A 25,496-nucleotide genomic window follows, 5' to 3' on the forward strand; every position below is an offset into this window, starting at 1 on the left:
TGGGAACTGTAACCCAATCAACCTTACCAATGTCTTTGGAAAAGAAAATTGTTCTGAGAGTCCACTCTGCCTTCCCAGACCTAAGTTCCTCCACATAGATAATTCCCTTTACTATATTTTCATCTCCTTGAAGGCAGAGGCTGTCTCACTTCTGCATTTTAATAAATGAAATGGAATGAATGAAAAAGTATTTCTGAAATGCTTTCTTAGGGATCTGATCGTATGCCTCAAGGAGCCTACACTCTTCTTGGGAAGAATAACAAAAAATAAGTTTGGCTATCCTAGGGAAAGGCCTGCAGCTAGGGCTGAGGAGGGGGCGGCTCTCCCACGTCAGCCAAGACACACGAGCAGTCCTTCGGGGGCCGAGGGGCAAACAAGAAAGGTCTAAAAGGTGCCTTTTCACATCAACTCACGTTATGATTTTGAAAACGGAGCTTTAGGGGTTAAAGACCGTAAACAGGCGCCTTTCCCGCCCAACAAGCCGGGGGGTCTCGGAGGGTCTGAGGCTCTCTCCCGGTGGCACCGTCGGGGCCCGGCTCCGCGGCCAGGGGCAGGCCCGGAAGGCCCCGGGAGGGTGGCAGCGGCTTCTGGTCAGGGAGCCTCCTCTGCTGGCCGCGGGGGGCAGGCCTGGCAGGCTCCGGCAGCCCATCCCGGGGGGCTCCAGCGCGACGTTCCCCTCCCCCCGGGGCGGGGCGGCCCTACCTCGCGCCGTCTCCCGGCAGGCGGCCGCTATGTCCCCGAGCAGCCCCTCCAGCACGGCGGGCAGCGCGGCGGCCGGCATCCCGGCCTGGCTCCGGCCGGCCCCGAACCTCCCCGGCCGCGCCAGCCGGGCTCGGGCCTCGGGGGCCACGCGGGGGCCGGGGCGCCCGGATCTCAGGACCCAGGAAAGCCCCCGGCCCCGGGACGGCTCACACCCACGCGGCCGCCCGCCGGATGGGCGGCCCGGCCTAGGCGCTAGGCATCCTGGGAGATGTAGTCCCCGGCCCGCCGGGCCACGTGCGAGGAAGCGGAAGCGGGAACGCGGTGGCCTTCGCAGACCCGGAAGTTGGGGGCCGGCGCGAGGGTGGGGGGCGGGATTCCCAGGCACGTGGTAGGGCGGGGGGCGGGGCCGGGAGGGGGCGGAGCCTGGGCCGGGCCGCTGCGCGGAGGGCGGCCGCCGCAAGCGTCAGAGCCGGAGCCGCAGCCGGAGCCGGAGCCGGAGCCGGAGCCGGAGCCGCAGCCGCGGCCGGGCCAAGGCACAGCTCGCGGGGCCCCGGCGCGCCCGGCTCCTCCGGGTCCAGCCGCAGCCGCAGCGGCCGGCGCGGAGCCGCGCGCGCCTTCCGGGCTCGGACCGGCCCCGGGATGTGGGGCCCGCTGAGCCGCAGCCTCAGCCGGGGCCTGCTGGCGGCCGCGGGCCGGCGGCGCCGGGGCTACGCGCGGCTGCTGCTGGCGGGGCCCCGCGGCGGGGGCGGGGGCGGCCGCCGGGGCGCCGAGGTGGCCAAGCCGGCGCGCGTGGGGCAGGGCCGCTCCGGCCGCGGGCTGTGCGTGGTGGCGCTGGCGGGTGAGCGTGGGGGGGCGGGGCGGGGGCGCGGGGGGGGGGGGGCGGGGGGGCGCGGCGGGTGAGCGGGGGCGGGGCGGGGGCGCGGCGGGTGAGGGGGGGCGGGTGAGCGGGGGCGGCGGGGCCGTTGCCGTGGCGACCGCCCCGCGTTGCCGTGGTGACCGCCCCCCCTCCCCGCAGCTCTGTCCTGGTTCTTCCGAAGCGCCCCGGCGGAGGAGGAGGAGGAGGACGAGGAGGAGGAGGAGGAGGGGGGGGCGGAGAGCCCGGCCTCCGAGCTGGAGCTCAAGATCATCGAGATGCTGAAGCGGGCCAAGGTGAGCCGGGGGAGAAAGTGGCCTGGTAAAGAATGTTTCAAAAAGAACGTTGGCTTTTAAATGTCATCGGAAACTATTGAGGGGAAAAACCCAAAGTGGCTGTTTTTTAGAAGCCATCCCCGCTTGCATTTCCCCGTCTCCCTGGGGATAATTTTCCTTTTCCCTCTCCGCTTGCAGTTGAGTATTATGAAAAAGGAGCTGGAGGAGGCAGAGAGAATTTTACATGAGGCCCTTCACCTTGCTCATAAGGCAGATATCAAGAAGGCCATCATCTACACCTACGATATGGTAACTCACTCTATCCCCTTGCTGAGCCAAAATCAAGAGGGGGCCGAAGCCTCCTGCTTTCTGTGGAGGGGTCTTGGTTTCTCCATCTCAGCATTGTAGGGGGTTGTTGATCATTGCAAGTGCATAGCTTATACATGCAGACGGGCCATAAACGGTTATTACAGACCTACCTACTGTGTGTCAGACCTCGGGGCTGGGGGCTGAAGATTCATCCAGATGCTGCACTACATATTAATCCTTGCTGCCATAAAAGTGTTGAGGAATTTCAAAGCCGTCTAGTCGTTAGCAGCAGTTTGTCATTCTTGCCCATCATTCGTTTCTTATGCAGTGATGACTTCTAGTTAGTGATGGTTCTTTTGGACATACTTACCTCTCATTTGAAGAGAATAGAGGGAAAAGGTCTTAAATTTTGATTAAAAAAATTAGATAATTAGATAAGTAATTTATTTGGCTTTGGCTTTTCTTTCCTTTACAGATGGCTAACTTAGCATTCATGAGGAATCAGCTTGAAAAGGTAAGTAAGTGTTTTGTTAGAATCTGAATCCATGAAAGATTAGGCTTTAGGCTTCTGGGAGATCTTTAAGTGGAGAGCAGATGAACTAATTTAAGACTATTTGATCGTGTATCACAGTGTTCCTTAAGATCTATAAATAGACAAGTTCAGGAGGTCTGCCATCTTATTTTCCTTCTTACTGTCCTTTAGCTTTCCTTTTATACAATCATTCTGTAATCTTCTGGTTGGGGAATACCCACTTCAGTGATTTCTTTCACTCTGGAGTGGTGGGGTCAGTTTAATGCAATGTTCTTATTTCTTACTTTAGGCAGAAAAGCTTTTTAAAGCAACAATGAGCTATCTCCTGGTTGGGGGCATGAAGCAGGTAAGAATGAGAGCTTTTTTTGGTTGTGAGCGATTCCAGATCAGCATCATGACTCCAGAACATGTCTCATAGTGCACATTTCATTTCTAACCAGAGCAGATCTCCCCCTCCTAATCCTCCATTTTCCACCTCAAAATAGGAATGCCAGATTGAAACCAAGCTGGCTTGACAACATGTGGAACCAAGTAAATCACAGCTTGCCAGCTTCCAGCATTGAGCTCAGAGCCTGAAAAGTAGTGGGTTCTTAATAAGCACTTGTAATTTGAACTTTCAAATCAGAGCACTGTGACAACAACGAACATGCAAACTATGAGTAAGGCCCCAGATGTTTCAGGTCTCATGACATGGTTTGGTACACAGAGGGTTGGGGGTAGATTTGGGGTCAAAGCCTACCATTGATGCCAGCTCTTGGTCTTTGGGACAAGCCATTTACCCTTTCATGCTCAGTTTCCTGATCTCTAAAATGTGTCCCTTCAGGGTTATTTTGAGGTAATTAAATAATGTTCTATATAAACCTTAACATCTTATACTAATGATAGTTATTATTACCTAAGATGGTCCAGGAAGGAATTGTACAGTCTTGAACTCACTGCATTCTGTAAATGTCTTTTTTCTTCCAATAGGAGGATAATCCAATAATTGAAATATCCCTAAAGTTGGCCAGTATCTATGCTACTCTGAAAAAGTAAGTTAAGGTAGAGCCCTTAGGGCAGCAGGCTTGGTATGGGGCAGGGTGGGGGGGAGAAGCCTTTTAACTTAGAAAGTCAGAAAAAAACACTGTAGCGCATATGGGTTTGGACTGATGTGCTGCTTTCATGAATGGAGAAAAACCACATTTAGAGTCAAATCTGACTCAACTTAAAAAAATGTGGAGCATTGTCAGAATCAGAACACCTCTAGATACTTCCATCACAAAAATATGATTTTGTCAAAGAGAAGGCTGAGTGGTCACTGAGAGGCAGCTCTTAGAGACTTCTTTCTCTCTTCCCTTCTCACACCTCCTTTTCTGGTGATGGCCCAAGCCTTAACGGATGAAAGAAATGTTTGGCCCCAGTCCCCCTGCAGAACCTCAGGGAGTTTGAAGGTGAACCGCCTGTCCTGCTTTTTCCATTACAGACAGGAATTTGCTTTTGCTGGCTATGAGTTCTGCATTACAACCCTGGAGAGAAAAATCACAAAAGAGAAGGCACTAACAGAGGAAGTTCTGCCAGGTAGGGGACCAGAATGCATCTCAGGGCGATTTCCTAACACACTTCAGGAAAGGAAAGGAAGGTTTTTCATTAAAGTGCAAGTGAGATGAATTTTATCCTTTGGGTACTGATAGAGAGGTTTGTTCTGTTACTGCTTTGGAAGCAGTCATTTTGCTGTTTGAACAGTACAGATGTCATATAGCCCATAGTCTACTGATGATGTTTATCTATTCTCAAAGAAGACCAGGACATCAGGGAGATGATTCCATAATAAGCATGTGAATTGGATATGAGTCAGGGGATACTGTGCTAAGTCACCAGCCTCACTTTCTCTTCCAGAACCATCTTGATTCAGTGGACAGATAGGAATCAGGATGACTGGAGAGGGTCCTGAATATGAGGCAGTCAGGGTGAAGTGACTGGTCCAAGGTCACACAGTAAGAGTCAAGTGTCTGAGGCAGGGTTTGCAGCTTAGGTGGAGCAGTAGATGTAGCACTGGCCCTGAAGTCAAGAGAACCTGAGATCAAATTTGGCCTTATACACTTACTAGCCATGTAACCCTGGGTAAGTCAAATCCAAATCCATAGTCCATTAAGAAGTTGAAGGAGGAAGAGATGCTCAGCTCAGCCATCAGTCTGGATCTTTTAAGTTAAAATACCTAGTTTCTTTCTTAAGCTACAAAAAATGGAAGTTAGGCAGATGAGGGGCAAACTCAGAGAGAGGACAGCATTTCTCTGGCCAGTGTGTTAAAAAGTTCATTCCATAGCTAGCATACTAATACACAAATGAAATGGGAGTAAGTTGAGTCATGTGAGAAACTTTCACTCCTGAATTCAGTTTGAAATGTGGGGAATTTCTAGATTATCAGGTACTTAATCATTACAAAAACCAAATAGCAAAAAATCTACCCTCATTTAGTTTCTAGGTATCCAAACCACTTCTGACTTCCATGCGCAAGTAACTATTAAGTGACCCAGCTCTGAAAGATCAGAATCTACTTGGATTCTAGGCTTGGTAATTCTTCAGGGACATATTGGCAATGTCAGGATGCTGCTAATTGCCTTTCACATATCTTGGAGCTGGGATCCCTAGAGACTGTCAGGTTGACCCACAAGAGAATGATTGGAGGATATGATGTCCAAAGCTGGGAGGGAGTTGCCCCTCCTTTCTCATCCTTTGTTATGATGTGGCATGTTTTTGTTTTCACTTGTAGTTGAAGAGAAAGAAAATACCCAACTCCTGCTGGGCATGTGCTATGACTCCTATGCTCGTTACCTCCTCGATGTCAACCGACTATCTGATGCACAAAAAATGTATGAAAAGGCATTACAGATTTCCAAAGAGATACGTGGAGAAAGACACCCGCAGGTGATGGCCACTGCTTGCTACCTTGAGGGCTTTTTGGTAGACTTGTGCATTTATTATTTCTCCTTAGTAATCAGGGGAAGGAAGCAGAAGGTGAAATTTCTAACATTTGAAATATGAAACACCAGAGTATTGGAAGGGAGGAGGGAAGAGGTAGAACCGCTTATTTGGATCAGCTTGTAAAACTAAATGAACTTAAGTCTGAATATGGATGAAGTAAAGTCTTTTCCTGAGGAATTCTGGGGCTGCGGGTATTGCTGTATAACCAGGAAAGCAAGTACCATGCTGACCATGAACAGAAAGGCCCTAGAAATGAAATGCAACACATCCCCTTCTTGTTCAGAACCAGGCTGGGCTTTTCCCAGTCTGGATGTCCCTTCCGTTTGCCACACTTAATGGAAAGATCAAGTAGAGCTGGAATCTCTCCAGAGAGGGAAAGAATTTAAAGAATTTAAAAAAGGTTTGAAATCTGGAGGTGGTGGTGAGGGGGAAAATGGAGGTGGTCGACATTTTCACCCAGTTCCAGAATAGAGCAAGTAGGAAATTCAAGAAGCAAACCTAAGACCAAAAGTACAATAGTGACATGTGGTTGAGTCAAAGAATGAAATCATTTGTATTGTTGAGGAAAAGAGTGAGCCTACTTCCTTAAACCTTCAGCACCTTTTGAAGCCTCTCTGCCTTCTTTAACAGGTGGGCACATTTTAATCTTTTCCTCATGATTCAGAAGCCTTCAAATCCTTGGTTATTCTGCCAAAACCCCAGGGAGGAGCTTCCTACACTAAATGGCTCCATTTAGCTTTGGGGCTAGATTCTATAACTGAGCTTGTTAAAACTATATAAAATAGGGAAGGCGGATTCCAATTGCGTCAAGCATCTGGTTCTTTCTATTTGGGGAGTCGTATCAGTTTTCTAGAGAGGTAAGGCTTCTGGAAGGCTGACTTCTCTGGAAAGTGGGGAGTTTTATTCTGCTAGTTAGTAAATGTGTGGCGCTTATGAGGTGATAAATAAAAAGTGAAAATGTGAACTGGTGCAGCTAGAAGCTCAAACTATTTTCTGGAGGGAAAAGATCCAGAGCAGTGACTCCACAGATGGATTTCAGGAGGGATCAGAGAACAAAACAACACCTTTGCTTCAGTAGATTTTGTTTTCTTTAGATTCCTTTATATTTTATCTTAAAATGTGATTGAGCAATCACAGCATGGCCAACACATGCTCCTAACACAAACGAGACCAAGACCTTCTGTCCTTTAGGCTGAGGATGCCTCCTTATGGAATGTCCTAGTGCTGGTTTCCCAAGGTGGAACTTGTGAGTCCATCAAAGACCACAGAGCCCAGAGGTTTCTCATTAATTCTCTCATACACAAGACTGGGTTTTGGCTCAGGTCTGGGCCTTCCCAATATAGAAAGGGCCCTCAGGTCCCAGAAGACATTTAACAAAAGACTTTTTTTTTTTTTTAACCTAACAGCAAACACAAAGGACTAAGGCTGCCCCTTCCTCTCTGTGGGGCATACTCATTTATGTGGTGAGGTATCTCTGAGTCTGTAGGGGAGATAGTGGTGGCAGCAAACAAGGCAGCCCCCCAACCCCAGGGCTGAGGCTCCTGGCCTGCTGGGCATGGATGCTGCAGCATCTCCAGTGGCAGGGGAAGAGTACAAGGGACATTGCTGGCTCAGCTCATCTCGGCAGGCCCCATCCCTAAGTCTATCCGAGGCACCCCAGGAACTGAAGAAACCCTGTTCAGGAGACCACTACCCACCATCTTTTTTTTTTTCCTCTAATACAGACTGTGGTGCTCATGAATGACCTGGCCACGACTCTGGATGCACAAGGCCACTTTGATGAGGCCTATATATATGTGAAAAAGGCAACAGACCTGGCGAGGCAGATCGAGCATCCTGAGCTTCACCGGGTGCTCAGCAACATGGCAGGAATATTGATGCACAAAGGTATGGGGGGGGGGGGAGTAACGGGTAGGGGCATACTAGAGTGGATAGCTGGAAGGACAAAGGAAGCCTTAGGAGATGTCACTTCCCTCCTGGAGGTTCTTTTTTGTCTCCTGTAACCCCTTATTGAACAGCACATCAGAAGAGGATATTGAAGGCTGGATGAGCACCTCACCATAGTGCTAGGCCTGTATTGGCAGAGCATCAGCCACGTGTGGCGCCCTTTGATTCTTGTAACGATAGGCTGAAGACCCTCCAGGTCAGCTCAGGACCCCTGCACAGTGCCTTCGATGGCTTCTGAACATCTGATCCCAAACTCAGCTCTAGTCGACAAGGGGCTGTCAGAGCTCTGGTGTTTCATCTGTTAGAAGCCACTTAGCCCTTTAAACCTTACCATCTCTCCCTTGGGCTTCCTATTTATGAAATCTTTTCCTTCTATTTCAGCAAGCTTTGTTGAAGCCAAATTTGTCTACGAGGAGGCCCTGAAAGAGGCTGAGCTAAAGGGAGATGTGGCTTCCATCGAGCACATCAAGGAAGAGCTGACTGAACTGGCCAGTGGCCAAGGCCTTTGACTGTTTCACCCAGGGGTCAGGGCTGGGGATGGCAAATGCGAGTCCTCTGGAATGGCTAATCGATGCCTTTGTCTTTGATGCTTAGCTCTACCACCCCTTCAGAAAGCAACAGAACACTCCTACATCCTGCCTTTTTCTAGAAACAAGCCACTCAGACTGGAGCTTGGGTCACAGGACTCCCCAGGAGCCTCGCTTTCTGGGGCCAGAAGGGAAAGGATCCTTTTAGTTACTGAGCTACAGAGACGGGGACTCTTTGTCAAGGCCTGCCTGGTTTTGCAGACTGACCAAGCTGTGTGCATGAGCAGATAGTCACCAATTGAGAGTTCTACCCTTTTTCTTGGGGCCGAGTATCTTTGCCTAGCCTATTCATAGGGTGACAAGAAGGCCCAGCCTTCACTTGGGTTTTCATTACAATTTTCACCAACATGACATGCTCACCTCTTTGCTCTTCTCTATTTGTGTAGAAAGAGCAGTTGGGAGCTCACAAATCAGATTGAAGTCCTAAGTTAGCTCTTTTGCGAAGGGAAATTTTGTCTTAGCAGGAGATATACATCGCTTCAACTTTAACCAGTAACTTGTGGGTAATAATTGCCACATGCAGTTTCTTGCCAGTAAGGTTCCAAAGGGGGTGGAAAATGACATTAAGAAAAGGGCTTAATCAGGGGGTCACCAGGACCTTCACTAAATTGTTATTTTCAAAAGACTTCACTGGCACTTATTTGCCACAATCTTACATAATCAGTGAATTTATTCTACTCATCCAGAATTAGGTTTTCACATATGTAACTGGTAAGCAGGGCAGCTGGGAACAAAACAGCTACTGCTGCTTAACATTCTAAATGGATGGAGGAATGAGGCTACTAAGATTCTAATACTCCAAGATGTTTAGGAATTCCTGAGTTGTCATTAACTGGAGTGAGCTTATAGTTTCTGCAGGAATCTTATTTATTGATGTGAAATTGTGTCTTTCAAACCTCCAGAGCTTATTTACTATAATTTTCTGTCCTGGGAGAAGAAATCCATCACTCCAGTCTTACCCGCTAAGGGTGAGATTTAACGTTCCATGTACTAATTTAAACCTGCTACACTTGAAATTAAACATGTAAGCAATCGAAATCTCTTGTGTGCATGTGCACACAAACATACACACCTCTCACAAAATTTAGTTTTACAGATGACCACTTGCCCAGGGAAAAGTGATGAGTTTATCTACATAACTAGTGACGAATGTAAATTTTAACTGTTTGTATGCCGTCCATGGAATGGGTGTACTAGTAAAATTTTTTGGTACGTCTGTGGATTGGATGATTCTAATTAATAAACTAGACACCAAAATGATTCATGTTTTGGATAATTTTCTAATTCTAATACTTAAAAATTCAAGTGGACTTTTTATTCTGACCATGTGACATTGGGCTGATCTCTTCATCTCTTGGGGGTTCCTGGATGGCTATCTCTGGATAATGGAAAAACTCGAGATTCTACCTGGTGACATGAAATCTCAGGTCTGGTCCAAAAACAGGGAAAACACAAAAGCGAGGGTGTCTTAGGGGTCAGGATCTCGGAGAATGAGAGATCTTCCCTTAAGTTTTGATGGATATAAAGCTATAGAGCTTCACAAGGACAAGTTTAGCTCACTGAGCAGGCTTAGCTAAGGGGCTGAAAGTGTCTTGCCAGGATCCTATGTCTCGGCCCTCCCTCCCACCCTTACATTAGTTACTCAGAAGTAAATTTACATGCATAGATCTTTTTTCCATTTCAGAAATTTCCAGGGTGGATTGGACATCTTAGGATTTTGGGAAAATTCTCTGGAGAGGAATTCTCTTCCTTGTGGGGGGAGCTATAGATTATACAGTATTGCTACCAGTGAAGCTCGTCTGCAGTGTTGTAAAACGAGTCAACAAAGCAAATGGAGAACTAGCTGATCCCCTTTTATTGATTGGTCTGAATCCAGAAGTCACTGACTACTAAAGACATGGGGGGTGGGTGGGGTGAGGGAAGATAGGGAAGGGGAGAAAGTAAATTTTATCATTACACATGGGTTTTCAAGTCTTAAATGTTTTCAAATCAGAATCAGTGAACATACCAAGATGAAAACATTGTGAAAGCACGGATCATAAATCAGCACTGAAAATGATGTCCAACTGCTTTTGTAAACCATGACTGGAACAAGTCAGAACCAACTCCATAAGTCATCTCCACTTGGGCCCTGTGTGCTGGAGTCAATGAGGGGCTGCCTCAAGGTTCAATTCCAAGAGGAGAAGGCCAGAAAGTCCATGAACAAAGGCAGCTTTGCTTGGAGGGGATGTCTAGTAGGAGGACCAAGACTTCTGTCATTTTCACAGAAACTACCATGGCTCCCAAGGGCCACAATCCACCTTCTAACAGGGTGGATGCTCTGGGGCTGCTCCACAGGCAGTTAGAGAAGTGGGAACTGAAAGGCTGTGGTAGGGAAGGGTGATTAGTTGTGTTCTGTTTGACCCCACAGGCTAAAGACTGCTCAGAGAAAGGGGCAGAAGTTGCTGAGAGGCAGATGGAGACTTGATGCAGGAAAAACAACCCCCCCCCCCCCAATAAACAAACAAGCAAGCAGAGCTATCTAAAAGTGAAATGAACTAGGTGAGAAGATGGCCAGCCTCCTGCCCTGGAAGCTGAGCCACCTGTTGGGGTGCTGGAGGAAGGATTCTTGGTCAGATAGGGGTGGGCTTCATGACAACTCTGAAGTTCTGTCCAATTGTACAAATGGACAGACAATGACCTAGAGATTAAATAGAACAGTATTTCAAGTTGTATATTAGTTGTCTGGGGCTTTTGATTTCTTTTTCTGGGAGTGAGATGATGAGTGTGGCAAAGCATCATGGGTCCAATCTGAAAAATAACCAAGTCTCTATGATTTGATCACTGTCACATTAAAAAAAATCTTAAAATCTATTCACCAAGAACAAGACCCCCCCCCCGCCATGGACTTAAGTTTCAAGCATCTAGAAAAATATTAACAGTTGCTGCCTGTGGACTAACAACATATCAGCAAAATCATTCAGATTCTAGAAATTTACCATGGTTAAAACCGAACAGATAATCAGATAAAATCATCCCATTATAAAATCTGAGGTAATCACAGAACCAAGTAAACACAGATACCCATCTTTCAAGTATTAAAAAACAAAATATTTAAATTCCTTCGGAATTTCTCTTAATGAACTTTGAGAAGTTCACTAAAGTGTATATACAGACTATATTGGGTACTCATTTGAGGGTTCAGTGTAAATGAATCCCAGCAAATTTTCAATTGTATCTGAAGCTTTTAATGCCCTATTTACCTTTAAAATCCAAACAAACCTGGCATTTTCCCAAAGGGTACCTAGATGCAAAGGGAAGGTGCCTGCCTTAGGTTGTGACATTTAAAATTCAGCAGGCAGTGATCAAGATAGTCTTGAACTATAATTCCTTATTCCAAATTAAACTAACTAGCTCAATTAACCAATGCAAGTTGGGATGTTTTAACAAGAACATTCAGCTTGGCTCCCAAATGGGGAAGCGGGGAGAAGTACTAGTTTGTTGCAAAGAACAGAAGGGTGGTGTTAAATTTAAATAGTGAATCACACACTGTTCAATACTGTAGAGCCCCAAGTCTAAAATATCTTGAGAGTTCTGTTGCTCTACAAAACTCAAGGGGGAAAAAAAAAAGCCCACGCACCAAGAAAAAGTTCAAACTTCCCTGGGAATCCGAGACACCTAGCATTACTTCATCAGAGGCCCACTTTCTCGGGCCCTGGAGATGGGGGTCAGTCAGACAAATAGCCTTTTTGGTCTGCATCAAAGGATGGGGGGCATATTGAAGTCACCAGTGTGTATTACAGTGAGGTACACAAGCCTCTTCTTTCCAAGCAGAATCACTGTAGACCCATGCAATAATATTGCTGCAGCGTTCATTTTTAAAAGAAAATTAAAGAGACTGCGCTGAAAAAGTACAATGTGGCAGAATACTTTTTTTTTAAATGAAGGAAATATGTTCTCTCCTGCTGGCTGACTCAAATAGATTCATGTACAGGATCCTGTCACAGGGTCCAATTTTTTTCACAAAGATTTTCAAACACCAGTGGGAAAATGTAAGGAGAAACAAATCATTAAAATACAATGCCCAAGACGGCCAGTGCAATTCAAACAAGGCCGAGTGAGGTGGTTTGGAAGGCAAGGGTTCCAAAGTCACGCTTAAGTTGCTTCAAAATAAAAAAAAAAATCACAAAATGACCCCCAAAGTCGATGCGCTGATTGGAACAGAATTAAGTACACCACATACTATAGCAAGGGGAAAACACTGCAAAAAGGTAATCTCTATTTACAGAAGAATGATTTAAAGACATTATGCTTTTTTTTTTTACAAATAGATGTAGAACAGGAATTGTCCACTTTTTAAAAACTCTTTACATATTTATCTTCAGGATTTCCACCCTCCACTATTAAAATCCTCCCGACGGGCAGTATCACAGTCATTTTTCTACTTGACTCTCCAAATGAGATTCCATCATTTCTTCATCTTATGGCCCTGGCTCTCCCGGAAAGTCTCTTTGGGCACAAGTCAAGAGACAAGTTTTTTTTAGACCCGCAATTGAGAAAAAAAACACAAAAAAACCTAAAGATCCCCTCCCCCCAGTGTCAATCTGTGCATAGTTCATTCATCACTGTCTGACAGCGTCTCATATTGTGACGAGAGCAGCGGGGCAGGCTCTCGTTCCCACATCCTGTTTGGTGGGTGAGCAGCTGCTTGGCTCACAGATGAGGGGGCACATGCGATCGATGTTGGCGGTGTACTGCTGAGCATCCGCATCGTCAAAGGGTTGAAAGGGAACTGCGTTGAACCTGCCAAAAATAAAATTTGGCTTTTATTGATAAATGAATATGGTCTAGAAAAATTTAATTTCCTTCTGTAGAACTGAACAAAAATCGTCACAAAGCTATGAGGGGATATGATAAAGTTGTTAGAATAAAGGGGTAACTTCAAACTGGGTAAAAACCACCATGAGGCCAGGTGGGGAGCCTCTGGCTCTACTCAGGCCCACCGACAATGTGACCTGTTGGATAGCAAAGGCATCTGACAGACTTGTGCAGGTCCCCTTAAATGCTTTTAAAAATAATACTGTTGTAAAGTTATGTGAAGGCGGAACAAAGAAGATGACTGACTAAAGACGCAAGAAAATACAGCCAATAAAATATTTAAATCTCTTTTATTGAATTAGAAAAAAGAAAACGGAAGACTGGCTTTAGGGCGCATTACTACCAGAAGAACAGAGCTTGGGAGATTTTTGAAGTTCAAAACTCAGGAAGGGGCCTCAGGGTCAGGGGCAAATTAAAGTGGCTGTCCTAAATCCAAGTGGGGAGGGCAGTGAGAAAGAGCAGGCTAGAAGTTGGTGAAGAAGCATGCCATGGGGATCCTCAAGTTATATTGGAATCTAGGACCACTGCCCATAAAGCCCTCAGCAACTCTCCCCCCTGCCATCTCCACCAAAGAATGCAGAAAAGTCTCAACTGCTTATGACTTTGCAGGCTTTTTTCTGAACTAGACTTTAGCAGACATTTTTTTAAAGCCTGTCAGTGCAAGAAGAAAGCTATAGCTGACACTGAGAAATGGCTAAGAAATCACTCTTGGCTAGCACGGGAAGCTTTACAAAGCACTTTCTTCATCACAATCTTGTGAGGGAATGAAGCCAAAAAAAAAAAAAATATATTTCTATGACTTGTCCATTATCAGACAGCAATTCCAAACCCAGCTGTTCAAAACTCCTCTAGGCTCCTGCCCTTCTTTGCTACCATTGAGGAATACTGGCTGAAGAACTAAGTCACCATATATACAGAATTCATGACTTGTGGGTGGGCAGCAGAGGATGCTGAGTTTATTTTTGCCCATTGGATGTCTGTATTTCCTACTAAAAAGACCTAGGGGTGATAAAACTAATTTATGATCATTATTTTATATTGCCACTAAAATGGAGGCCAGAAGGTCAAATGGGTTTCTTCTTCTAGACCTACCAACCACTAAGAACATGACGTGGGCCATAAAACTGAAACAGTAAGAACTAAGCTCCAAGGAACCAGGAAAAATCATATATAAAAAGACTACAATATAAACAGAATAAAATTAAAACTGAATGTTCTGACTCAATTTGATGCTGAAAAAGATATGAGGATAAGCCTGCCTTGGTCGCAGAGATGTAGGACTGTGGTCATGGAACACTGCATCTATCCAACTAAATTTGTTCGACATGGTAATTGTGCGAATGGTTTTCCTCCTTATTTTGTTAGAAGGGTTGGATCTCAAGGTGAGGTAACAGGAAAAGACAGATTGGGAAAGGAAGGTGATGTCATAAATCCATCAGTGATGCACTGCCCATCTCTGTCCAGCGGGGTAGGCCTGCCTGAGTCTCCTGTCCACCTGTCCCACCCAACATGCTGAGAGACTTCTGCTAGCCTGGTCCAACATGGGGAGCAATGGAACCTGGCAGCCATGCCCTGGTTCTACTACTACTTCATTCATCCATGAGCCTCGATTCTGCCTTCTGGGTGTGCTCCTCTACTATTGACCTTTGGAAGCTCACAGTTACACATCATTACTGGAAGAATACTTCAAAATACTTCAAAAATGGACCTTAATTCCAAGAATAAGTCTGGAGGGAAATAAAAGAACTACCCAATTTCTGCTCTCTCCCTCCATTTTACGCCAGGCCCAACTCACTGTCCATATACATTATCTGGCCAATATGGAAGTAGTGTGATCACACTCTATAGAGGGCCTAGCTACGTGCCTATCTCCCACATAGCAGGTATGCTTCCATCCACTTGACTTTTCTGTATGAAGTTAGACTGAATTCTTTTGAGTGATTATGATCTCCCTTAAGATGTTCTGCTGTAGTCTGGGACTTTTTCCAATCAGCATGAAGCCATCCACAAAACCCTCTTTAATTTAGTCTGACTATGCGACTTCTCTAATCCAATGAATACCTAGTGATACTTCTCCATTGAGCTTTTAGAGTCTGCACTCTGGTGCCAGTTTGCTTAGACCTTACTCTGACCTCAGGCCCTGCTGGACCCGCTCACCCCTAGAGCTCTGCTCTCTGAGCTCTTTGAGAGGCAACTTCAGGGTCACCTACAAGAACCCCTTTCTGATTCCCTCTGTCATGGTTTTACTCACCTGTATACAAGTAGTTTCCTTTCAGTGAAATCTAAGTTCTTTAAAGTAGTCATAGCACCAGCACCTAAGCACAGGGCCAAGGTAAATAGTAATCACTTGATAAATGCTTACTGATTGATTAGGATCTGAACAGGACTTACCTCATTCACTTACAAGCCTATCTTCCTGTTTTTTTTCTTTTCTTTACTTGATTTTAAATCATATCTTTTCGAAAAGTAGGTTCTATCTTTTGAGGAATTTGGTATGCCTGACATATAGAGGACACCTGGCTGGAGGAGGAGCTCAAAGTGGGATTTTTGCCCCTACTGAATCCCATGGGTTTTTAGTAGCTAACAAACAATAAACAAGGTAGACTCCTGGTCACTCTTGCCCCTTTCAATCAATGTGAGACTGACCCCATTTGTCAAAGTCAGCCTGTTCCCTTCTCATACCTTCAAAGGTGACCTTGTATGTACAGATCATCACAAACACTACGGACAGACAGGCAAGTAGAGCTGAATTCTTTCGGCGCCTTTGGTATCCCTTCCCTCTTACATATACCTGTGAATTGGGGTGCCTCCAGCATGGACCTCCTCTGTGTACCCTTGGGTTGGTCCAGCTTTGGGTTCTTTGAGTGCCATTTCTGCTTCCTCATGCAGTACACATCAGAGACTAGGATGCTAGTCCAAAGGTGGTGGCCCCACTGGCCTTCATGATGAAAAAGAGTTTGTGATAAAAAGTCTTTACAAATAGCTTCCATTTCTGTCTGTTTTCCTCCCAATCCCATCATTTCATGTCTTCAGGATGACTCTGCTCAGTCAGGTCTTTTCTTTCTCCGTGCTTCTTTTAATCTTGCCTTTCTCTCCACATCTCCTCACTGTCTTATGAGGCGATACTGCTCATAATCTTCCACGATCCTCCTCCCTAAGATTTTACAAAGGCATTTATATTCTAAACCAACATTGCCGTTAGTTGCCGTATGCATCTCTTGGTTTGGTCAGGAGATTAACTGTATGCTGGCTGAGGTGATTTTCTAGGCTCTCTTGGCTTCCCCACTAAGGCAACTTCTTTAGGAAAATGGTTATAATCTGGTTCTCTTTCTTATTTGGGGGCATCAACAAATATCTTATTTAAATAAGTCAAGTTAAATTTGTTGGGTTTTTAAAAATTGAACTCTGCATTTTTTTATTCATTATTCTACTTTTACATTAATATTGATCTTTTTGCCTAAGAAGTTGAAGGCCTGACTGTCCACCACACCTGAGGCAGGCCTATGCCAAATCAGTTACAATTAATCTCCTGTCTGTTACAATATAACCAATAAAATATGTTATTGGCACTTGGCATATGCAGCACCTTCTAACTCTACTGGAAAAAAAATGATCTATACAGGAGCTCTTAACCAATTGTGACCAGCAGATGAAGTCTCTGAAGTTTCTAAATGTGTAAAATAAAATATACAGGATTACCAAAGGAAACCAAGTATGTTGAAAGTTTATCAAATATCTTTTTAAAAAAAAGTTCAGAGACCCCAGGTTAAGAACCCTGATTTATCATAAAAGAGTGAGGTTTCTGTGTAATGTACAAACCTTTGGCCTCTCGTTTCTTATTCCTACAGCACATTTTCCAACATGTTTTTTACCATCCTCCCCCACACTCACCCATTTACTGAAATCACTGAGCACATCAAAATGTACATTGACTTAATGGTGTGGGGGTAGTGGGTCCTTCTATTCTTTCTCTATTCCCTTATCTACAAATCACTCATGCAAATGCTAAACCAAATGTCATGGCAATGTTGTCACAAATGCTTACAAAGAATTCCATTAACATAAGGTGGCCAGATGTGTCATGAAATATTTCTTGCAGTCTCTGGAAGCTTGATTGTCTTAGGCACTTGTTTATCTTTCCCAGAATCTGGGACCATGTTGGCTGATGAAAGCCACAGTCTGGATTTTAAGCAGAATGCCCATAGCCTTCAAAGACCGGAGGAACCAGGCTGGATGATTTTGGAGGGAAATCTTATACAAATTGTTTACAATAAGGGAACAAATTTCTTCTGATTTTACTTCATTCCTTTAATAGCTATTGTCATTTTTGACCACTGGAAAGACAGGGAGCTAGAGAGTTGTAGAAATATTCCTTCCTGATGATTAGTATTTAGTAATAGAGGTATCTTTTTAAAATAAAAAAATTATCTCATTGATTCAATTTCTCAATATTGTAATCTTGTGTTTGGGGCAAAGATAAATATGGTCTAAGACATTTGGGATTGTCTGCAGGATCTGAAAAGATTGACGTTAAGCTCATGGCTCACTGAGAGAGAGAAATGGCAAAGGAGGAACACTGCTCCTACTGCCTGAATGGCTAAATATTAGTCCCTGTATTTGGTGGCACAGGAATTAGAAGCTCTGGGTGATGACTTCCATCGTTGGGACAAAGCTGTACATCCACACAAGTTGGCCAACTGGGTTCAACGAGAGAGTTATCGAGGGGGTAAAAATACCGTCGGATTCACTGTTCCTTGGCTGTTCTTAATGGTTTTTGAAAAGATGACCATGAAATGAACACAAATGAAACTGAGTCTGAGCCAATGATGCTGCACAGAAGGTAGAAGATCAATTCATGGAATTTGTGATAGTCCAGGTGAAGGTGGAAGCAGCTCCCTTCCCCTAGTGATGCAGGGCTTCTAAAACAACTTTGTTGCTCCAGAAAAATAAAAGATGAGGTTTGGGAGGGGGATGGGAGCTGAAGTAAAGAATGTTCTCTTTATGCTGATTCTTCCTGTTCATCTTGGCCCAAGTCAGGCATTCCACAAATGTTGGGACCAAGAAGGCCTTTGTATATACTACCACTATCCCAAGGTGTACTTTGATAGAATTGAAAAAAGATTAGGTGGGGAAGAAGATGAAATGCTTGTTAAATATTGCCAGGAGGAAATGACTTTAAAGACTTGACATTTCTGGCAATGGGAGTAGACACTGGTGTTCTTAATGAAGTTGTTTAGTTTCCTATACAGTAGGGATAGGAAACCTTTATCTTTTCCTATAAGTTCTGATAGAAATTTTGGCCCTCTAAGGATGAGCTCCCTGCTCACTCTTTTACAATCTGAAGGCAGGCTGGGGAGGGTGCTAAGTGAGAGACCAAAGAGTTCTTAATTCATTAACTCTAATTCTTACTAGCTAAACAAACCCCAGGGTCTTAGGAATAGTCTATTTCAGAAGTCATAAGAGATAAGCTCTGGGAGAATATTTCTCATGTTGGGTGAGGTACACTGTTGAAATCTTAATTTATCCAATGTGAGCCTCTTGGATAATCAACAGACCTGAATGATGCTAGCCTCTTGGGTGATTTGCTCTAAAAGGATGGAAAAGGTCAAAAGGCTTTTCTAGGAAGGAGTTATGGATCTAATTATTAAAACACAGAGACTGAAAACCAGCCCCATAATTTCCTACTTAGGAAATACCAAGAGAAGAAAAGGAGAGTCTTCAGCCCCAACACCTGTTTACCTTCTACCATGAAACATAACCTTATGAAAGTGAGATCATCAAGAGTGTTTTCAAAACTCATTCATTTTCTTCCACAAGAAGCAAAGGGTCAAACATCCCTGGGGATTCCATGGAGGAGATAGGTTTAGGCAGTCAGCAAAAAAGGGGACAAAGATCAAGATGGCAGGGCAACCAGGAAGATGGACCTCTATGCAGACATAAATTAGCCTGATGTATAATGTGGATTTGTTGGGTGGGTGGAGGTGGGTCGAAGTCCAGGCTGTAATTTTATCTGAGCGGGCCATGAAAGAAGGGCGAGTTCATGGAAACTCCTTGATGTGTCCAAGGATCTGTATACTATGACCTTCTAACAGTGGCATCTCCCTGGAGAGAATGGCAGACTGCTGGCTACATCATAGTCATGAACCTTGACAGAATGCACAGGGCTCAGCAATGGGCCAAGGCCTTTGAAGGACAATATTTTTTTGGAACATCTGTTACTTCTACTGTCAGCTCTAGTCACCCCATGAGAATGAGGGCGTTAAAAACCACTCCAAAGCTTGTTTGTGTGACTTTCTTGATGAATTAGCAAAAGACTTGCTAGACCATCAAATCATATAGTGGGCTGGGTTCTGTCAACAACAAACCAAGAACCATATTGTTTCATGGGGAGTTAGAATAATACTGTAGCAGAACTCACTTTGCCTCTAGAACAACACTGAGATGGGCCAAATTTCATCGGAATATAAATTTTGGGTTTTTTTGAATTTCACTAAAAGGAGTAGCTGCTCTGCAAAGACAGCATCTACCCTCAGTCCCACAATGACCTTTTCGTCGGGTCTTCTAGATAAATCATTTCCTTGAAATCCAAGGAGAGTTTGGCAATAGAGAGATAGCAGATTCTGACCATACAGAAGAGGTGAGGAGTGGGGGTGAGGCAGAAGGGTAGGAAAAAAAAATGACTTGTCTAATTGTTCTTCTGTCTAGTGACAGATAAAGGTCAGGAAGTACATGGTGATTTCATTATACTTTGGGCCAAAGAATGTGATTTCACTGACTTAGAGGTGGATGTCTCTATGGGAAGGAAGTGGCAGTCCGACAAATAGGGCCTACAAGCCAGGGAGCAGACCACAAAGCAGGGAGAACTTCAGCACTGGCCACAGGATGAGATCCAAGCAAGGGGTGGGGGAAAGGAAGAGTGGATGGTGGGACACCCTTAGTTTCTGCTTCCAGAGAGGGTTGGGCCAAAGACGCTTTTGAATGCTTCTGCATCTGGTGGCCAATTTTCTGACTCAAGCTGCTGTCCTCCAAGTGTGTACAGCTACCTACACTGATCTCATCTCCAGTTTAAGTGCATTATCTGCCAGATCTGATGGTATTAGTTATTCAGAACCTGGGGGAGTGGTTATGATAGAGTTTTCCTTTGTAGAGATTTTTCTATATTCCCCTACTTGTGTATTCCTCCTGTGGCCACAAAAGACTAAGAACCTGGATTAGTAGAATGTCTTTGGCATTAATTATCTGTTTTGCTCAGACCTTGGGCCCAATGGGGAAGGATTCAGGATGGATAGCATTAATGATTTTAAGCATATGCTTGATTATTAGTTATGTAGACCTAAAATGGGAATAGGATAATAAAAGTCTTCCCAGATAATACTAGATAAACTGGTATGAAGAAAGGAGGATAGCTCCTTAGATATGACAAACTATTTATTCTTGCAGGGGTACCTCTCCATAAAGGATGACCTGGAGAGCTGCACCTACATCTCTTGACTGAATGTAAATAAAAATGAATTTTAAGAGTCATTTTCTCCAGATCATAAACTTATACTTGCAGGGAGTGTGGACAAGGAAAAAGCAAAGATAAAACCAACTGTGCAATTCTGTCTTGTGAGACATTCTGTCAGTCAAGCTACACTTTTTCCTTTGTCTCCTGTGTTTCATTTGCATTTTTAGAAGGGGCAATTTAATTCCTCTAATATGTCAGCTGGCTATCCCTGATCTGAGTATGCATCCTGTCTTGGATCCTAACTAAGAGTAACTCTGGACAATATTTAATATTTTTCAACCTCAGTTGTGCCATCTATAATTTGGGGAATAAAAATAATAATGATGATGATGATGATGATGATGATGATGATAGAATCCATCTCACATGATGGTTGTGAGGATCAAAATGAGGCAACATATAAAATACTTTGCAAAGCTTAAAGCTCTATATAAATGCTTATGACTACAAGTATAGTAACCAATAAGTTGACATTTATAGTTTTTTTTTAATGATGCCACCGTCTCAGTCACTTTGGCACCATCACTGCATAATAAAAAGGGCTGCTTTGTATTTTTCTTTGTTTCATACATGACCATGGTCAAAAAGAGTTCATCCCAAGTGGCTAGCCCCTTGGTGAAGAGTCTGCTTGTACTTACTTAAACTGGCTCTTACAAAGCATATGCCTTCTGGCTGAGACTGTTCTCTGCAGCCTTTCCAACATGGCAGGCAGAAGATGCCCTTGTCACAGTCAAGGCACCAGAGTAAAACTTAATACTTCAAAACTCAAAGGCACAGATGAAGGGGAAAGGCTAATGGTAAAACTGTCTCAGAAGTAGCCCTTGCTATTGAGAAAACATTTACATCAGGCAATGAAAATACAGGAGACTACATGCTTATGCCTATCTACCAAAAACAGCCATTTCCTTGCACTGAACTGCGTATTTCAGAACTGCCAAGGTGGTTAGACCAGTTCCCTTCCCAACCCATCCTGGTCCATCTCTCCCACCAAAAACCGTTGTCAGGAATTTCTGTGGGGCCCTGAATACCCAGATTCCATGCTGGCACTAAAGAGTGATCAGTGGGAAAGATGGAAAACTACTGTCTTGTAAAGGACCAACAGCTCTAAATAATTGTCAGAAATGCTCTTTTCTAGCCCCCATTTAAGTTCCTCACCTGTTGAAGAGGGCCTATCTTCCCAGGCCCATACAGGTGTCTGCCTGTGGTAATCTCCTTCTGAATGGACAGAGGAAACTGAAGAAGGTCGTTCAGTTCCTAAGTAGCCCTGCCCAGGAATAGGCGATTTAGACTTCCTATTATTTGATTTGCCAAGTAACTTCGGTTTGCCAACTCCCCCGCCTGTAAGAAAGATTCATATTAAAAAAAAAAAACACCCCACTCTTGATCCATTAGGATTCTAAGATTTAAAGCATCCTTACACACACACACACACACACACACACACACACACACACACACCCACCCCACATAAAAGTAAAACCATCTCCTGGAGAATTCCAGAGTCTTTAGAACTACTTAAGAATTCAGAGCACTCTGGGTGGGAACACAAATGTTGCAAAGATCATACATTCATTACTTCTTATTCTTTTCTGTCATTCCAGTCTAAACACATTCTTCCTAAAACCGGGGGGGGGGGGGGGGGGGGGGGAGAGAAGAAGAAGAAGAAGAAGAGAGAGAGTCAGGGCTTTTTAGCTGATGGATCTCATAACAAAACACTGAACTTCCTTCACATTCCCAGCACTGAAAAGATGTGTGGCATTCTTCTCATTGCAGGGTCACTGGTAGAGGTCTAATCTAAACATTTATCCCAAATTACATGCACACAAGAATTTTTTTTAAAACTTTACCAGAATTTGGGGTGCTAGGTGGCTCAGTGGATAAAGCACCAGCCTTGGATTCAGGAGTACCTGAGTTCAAATCTGGCCTCAGACACTTAATAATTACATAGCTGTGGGCAAGCCACTTAACTCCACTGCCTTGAAAAATCTAAAAAAAAAAAAAAAACAACAACAAAAAACACTCTACCAGAATTCGGTGATGGATTTGTTTCCTCTCTACGTGTTTCACTATTAACCAACATGGATGTGTTTGAACCAGTCGGTACTACTCCCATAGGTTGGGTCAAAACGACACCATGATCTTCTCCTTTGTCATCAAAATTTCCCATGAGAGCCTTCCTTATTATGTCTTCTAGACCTAGATTACTGGCAGGATCCGCAAAAGAATGACCTCTAGAACTGATTGAGCCTGAAGAAAAAAGAATCCAAATGTCAACTTGATTGATGAGGAAACAAGGGCCATGAGAACAGCAGAAAAAGAGAAATTCATCTGGTGACACAGAACACTTACGAGGTCATCAGCATCTAAGCACCATGCTAAGTCTTACCCAATAATTCTCAGCATCTGGTAGTTCATTGACATATTTGTTTCTTAGTTCCTAAGTAACCATTACCTGTATTTGCAGGGAGTGTTGACAAGGCCAAAGCAAAGATAAAACCAATATTTAACATTACTATTCTTTAAATCCTCACATGTTATCTTCTGGTTTCCTTATGCTTAAAGTTCCTAACCTTTATTGTGCCATGTACCTCTCTGGTGACTCTCTGGTAGATTCTATGGAATCCTTTTCAAAATAATGTTTTAAAATGCAGAAAATGAAATACATAGAATTATAAAAGAAACCAATTTATTGAAATGCGATTGTCAGTATTAAAAATTCTCAACCCCTCCCCACCCAGGTTAAGTGTTTGCTCTGCCTTCTCTTTCTCCTCACCTTTAAAATGATTAATGTGCTGTCCTTTTAACCTAATGATTTTCAGTTGGTTTATTTTGGCTCCCTTATTAAATTAGGGGATTAAGGGGATAATCATGTATTCCAGGTTTGTGAGAAATAGAAACGCAAAGAATTTCAAAAATCAACAGCTATGCAAATTAAAAGAGCTCTGAGATAACACTTCTCACACCTACCAGACTGGCTAACATGACAGAAAAGAAAAAAGAAAAAAGATAAAAGATAAATGCTACATAACTGTGTATAACCTTTTTTTTTTTTTTGCAAGGCAATGGGGTTAAGTGGCTTGCCCAAGGCCACACAGCTAGGCAATTATTAGGTGTCTGAGGCTGGATTTGAACTCAGCTACATCTGACTCCAGGGTCGGTGCTCCAACCACTGCGCCACCTAGCTGCCCCTGTGTGTATACCTTTTGATCTAAACCCAAAGGAGATAAAAACAATATTTATAAGCAACTATTTATGTGGTTGCAAAGAGTTGAAAACTGAGGGGAAGCCCATCATTTGGGAAATGAATGAGCATGTTAAGGTATATATATGATTGTGATGGAATAATACTGTGGTGGAATATGAATCGGAACTGTCCAACCTTACTTTTTATAAGTTTTTATGAACTCAACAGACATTATATTTTGAGTCAGCATTTTAGTGAGAACTCTGCAGTAGCTCAGCTTCATTCACTAAATAAAGCATTTAGTAAACTCAGAGACCGCCCTGCTATAAGAGATGGTTTTGGAAAAACCTTACATGAATTGAAACAAAGTGGAATGAGCAAAGCAAAGAGAACAATGTACCTATTAACAGCACTACCATACCATAATCAGCTGTTCTCAACAATGATCCACCACAATTTCACAGAAATCATAATGTAAAATACTATTCACTGACAGAGAAAGAACTGAGTCTCAGAGTGCAAAATTTTCTTTTCTTTGCCTTTTTTTTGGGGGGGGAGGGGGGTTATGGAGGCAGAACATGGCTAAAGCAGAAATGTTTTGTATGACTTTACATGGATAATTGGTATTGCATTTATTACCTTCTATATAGGTGGCAAAGAGAAGTAGAAGACTTAGAAATGAAAATAAAATAAAAATAAAGTCTTTTCAAAAAAAGAAAGCCATAGGTCAAGTCCTATTGGGCATGTTCAGCCCGAATCAAAAGGAGCAGCTTTCATTATTTGTCTTACCTGAGGTAGTGACTGCTGGCAGATTAAAGATTTCAGTTCCAGGCTGAGCAGCTGCTAGAGTTAAAAATCATATTTGAGTTCAGTCTCTGGAACCAATCATAAATAGCAAAGCAGATAACAAGTACTCAAAAGCTTTACTGCTCTGGGCTTTGCGTCTCGCCTCTCCACCCAAAAGTGCACACTTCTATTAGAGGTGCCCCTTAAGGTAATGACAAGCCTTACAATTTTCCATCTGACTCTAGAGTTTTACTAAAATCACAGTCATTTGTTATTTAGTAATTCTTCCTTAATTACAAAAACTCTTTTTGTGTGTTTTGAGAGATGAGAGGTAAAATGTGACTCTGAGCAAGTCACCATTAGTACATTTGAGATATATAGTTTTGTTTTCAGCTAATAAAATAAGTCCCACTTACCCATGTCAGAGTCACCTCCACCAGAGGAGTTCAACTTACGAAAAATTTCCTGCTTCTTTGATTTCACCATGGGGGAAGTGTTTTCCAGCTTGGTGAAGAAGGAAGGCAGATAACTTATGCTTCCTGGTGAGCGGGAATCATTCCTACAAGGGACAGCATGTTGCCATGTTACCACCGTGTTGCTCATCCAAGAATTCAGGCCTGGATCTGGATGAGGGTCCCATCTATCAGAACAACTTCCCCTTTGGCTAACAGTGCTCCTAAGACTCAGGTTAGCCAGAATCTCTAAACTGGATCTAAGTTTAGAAGGGAACACACCAAGGAGAAATGACAAGCTGTAGACTCCAGAGGCAAAGCCAGGGCATCTCTGCTTCCCCTGTACCACAACATCTATGGGAGCTCTCATGAAGGTCTTGAAAACTTCTCAAGTACCATGTTAATTCAAGCTTTGTGCAAACCACACCATCCATATCCATATTAAAGATTATTATAAAGAATTTGTTAGCTGAACTCTCCCTAGAGAATAAAACCATTTTCCCAGCTGGGGTTAGCTGATCAGTAATGCAATTATCACTCAAGG

At 43.8% G+C, this 25,496-nt stretch overlaps 3 protein-coding genes across 22 annotated transcripts in view; 1 reads left to right on the plus strand and 2 right to left on the minus strand.

The window, feature by feature from the left end:
- The window catches only part of ZSWIM7 (zinc finger SWIM-type containing 7), a 35,865-nt gene extending 34,708 nt beyond the window's left edge, over window positions 1–1,157 (minus strand). Inside the window, exon 1 of the mRNA XM_074189278.1 lies at window positions 703–1,157. Coding sequence (XP_074045379.1) covers window positions 703–781 — 79 coding nt within the window. The 5' untranslated portion in view covers window positions 782–1,157. The remainder of the gene's footprint in view (window positions 1–702) is intronic.
- TTC19 (tetratricopeptide repeat domain 19) lies at window positions 1,121–9,426 on the plus strand. The gene is made up of 10 exons (XM_074189276.1): window positions 1,121–1,540; window positions 1,718–1,851; window positions 2,029–2,139; window positions 2,615–2,653; window positions 2,961–3,017; window positions 3,641–3,702; window positions 4,134–4,228; window positions 5,421–5,575; window positions 7,357–7,519; window positions 7,961–9,426. The coding sequence occupies exons 1-10, from the start codon at window positions 1,342–1,344 to the stop codon at window positions 8,086–8,088; spliced, it is 1,143 nt and encodes a 380-aa protein (XP_074045377.1). The 5' UTR covers window positions 1,121–1,341; the 3' UTR covers window positions 8,089–9,426.
- A 1,209-nt stretch (window positions 9,427–10,635) lies between these two features.
- The window catches only part of NCOR1 (nuclear receptor corepressor 1), a 225,359-nt gene continuing 210,498 nt past the window's right edge, over window positions 10,636–25,496 (minus strand). For 16 of the 20 annotated variants that reach the window (XM_074189259.1, XM_074189263.1, XM_074189262.1 and 13 more), the window contains 5 exons: window positions 24,917–25,059; window positions 24,504–24,557; window positions 22,556–22,777; window positions 21,686–21,868; window positions 10,636–12,948 (listed from right to left, as the gene is read on the minus strand). In XM_074189259.1, the coding sequence (XP_074045360.1) occupies window positions 12,761–12,948; window positions 21,686–21,868; window positions 22,556–22,777; window positions 24,504–24,557; window positions 24,917–25,059 (790 nt within the window). In that variant the 3' untranslated portion in view covers window positions 10,636–12,760. Of the gene's footprint in view, window positions 12,949–15,814; window positions 16,178–21,685; window positions 21,869–22,555; window positions 22,778–24,503; window positions 24,558–24,916; window positions 25,060–25,496 lie in introns of all 20 variants that reach the window. The other 4 variants (XR_012468828.1, XM_074189265.1, XM_074189264.1 and 1 more) reach the window with 4 other exon arrangements.

The sequence above is a fragment of the Macrotis lagotis genome, chromosome 5 (assembly GCF_037893015.1).
Source record: "Macrotis lagotis isolate mMagLag1 chromosome 5, bilby.v1.9.chrom.fasta, whole genome shotgun sequence".
Classification (NCBI taxonomy): Eukaryota; Metazoa; Chordata; class Mammalia; order Peramelemorphia; family Peramelidae; genus Macrotis; species Macrotis lagotis.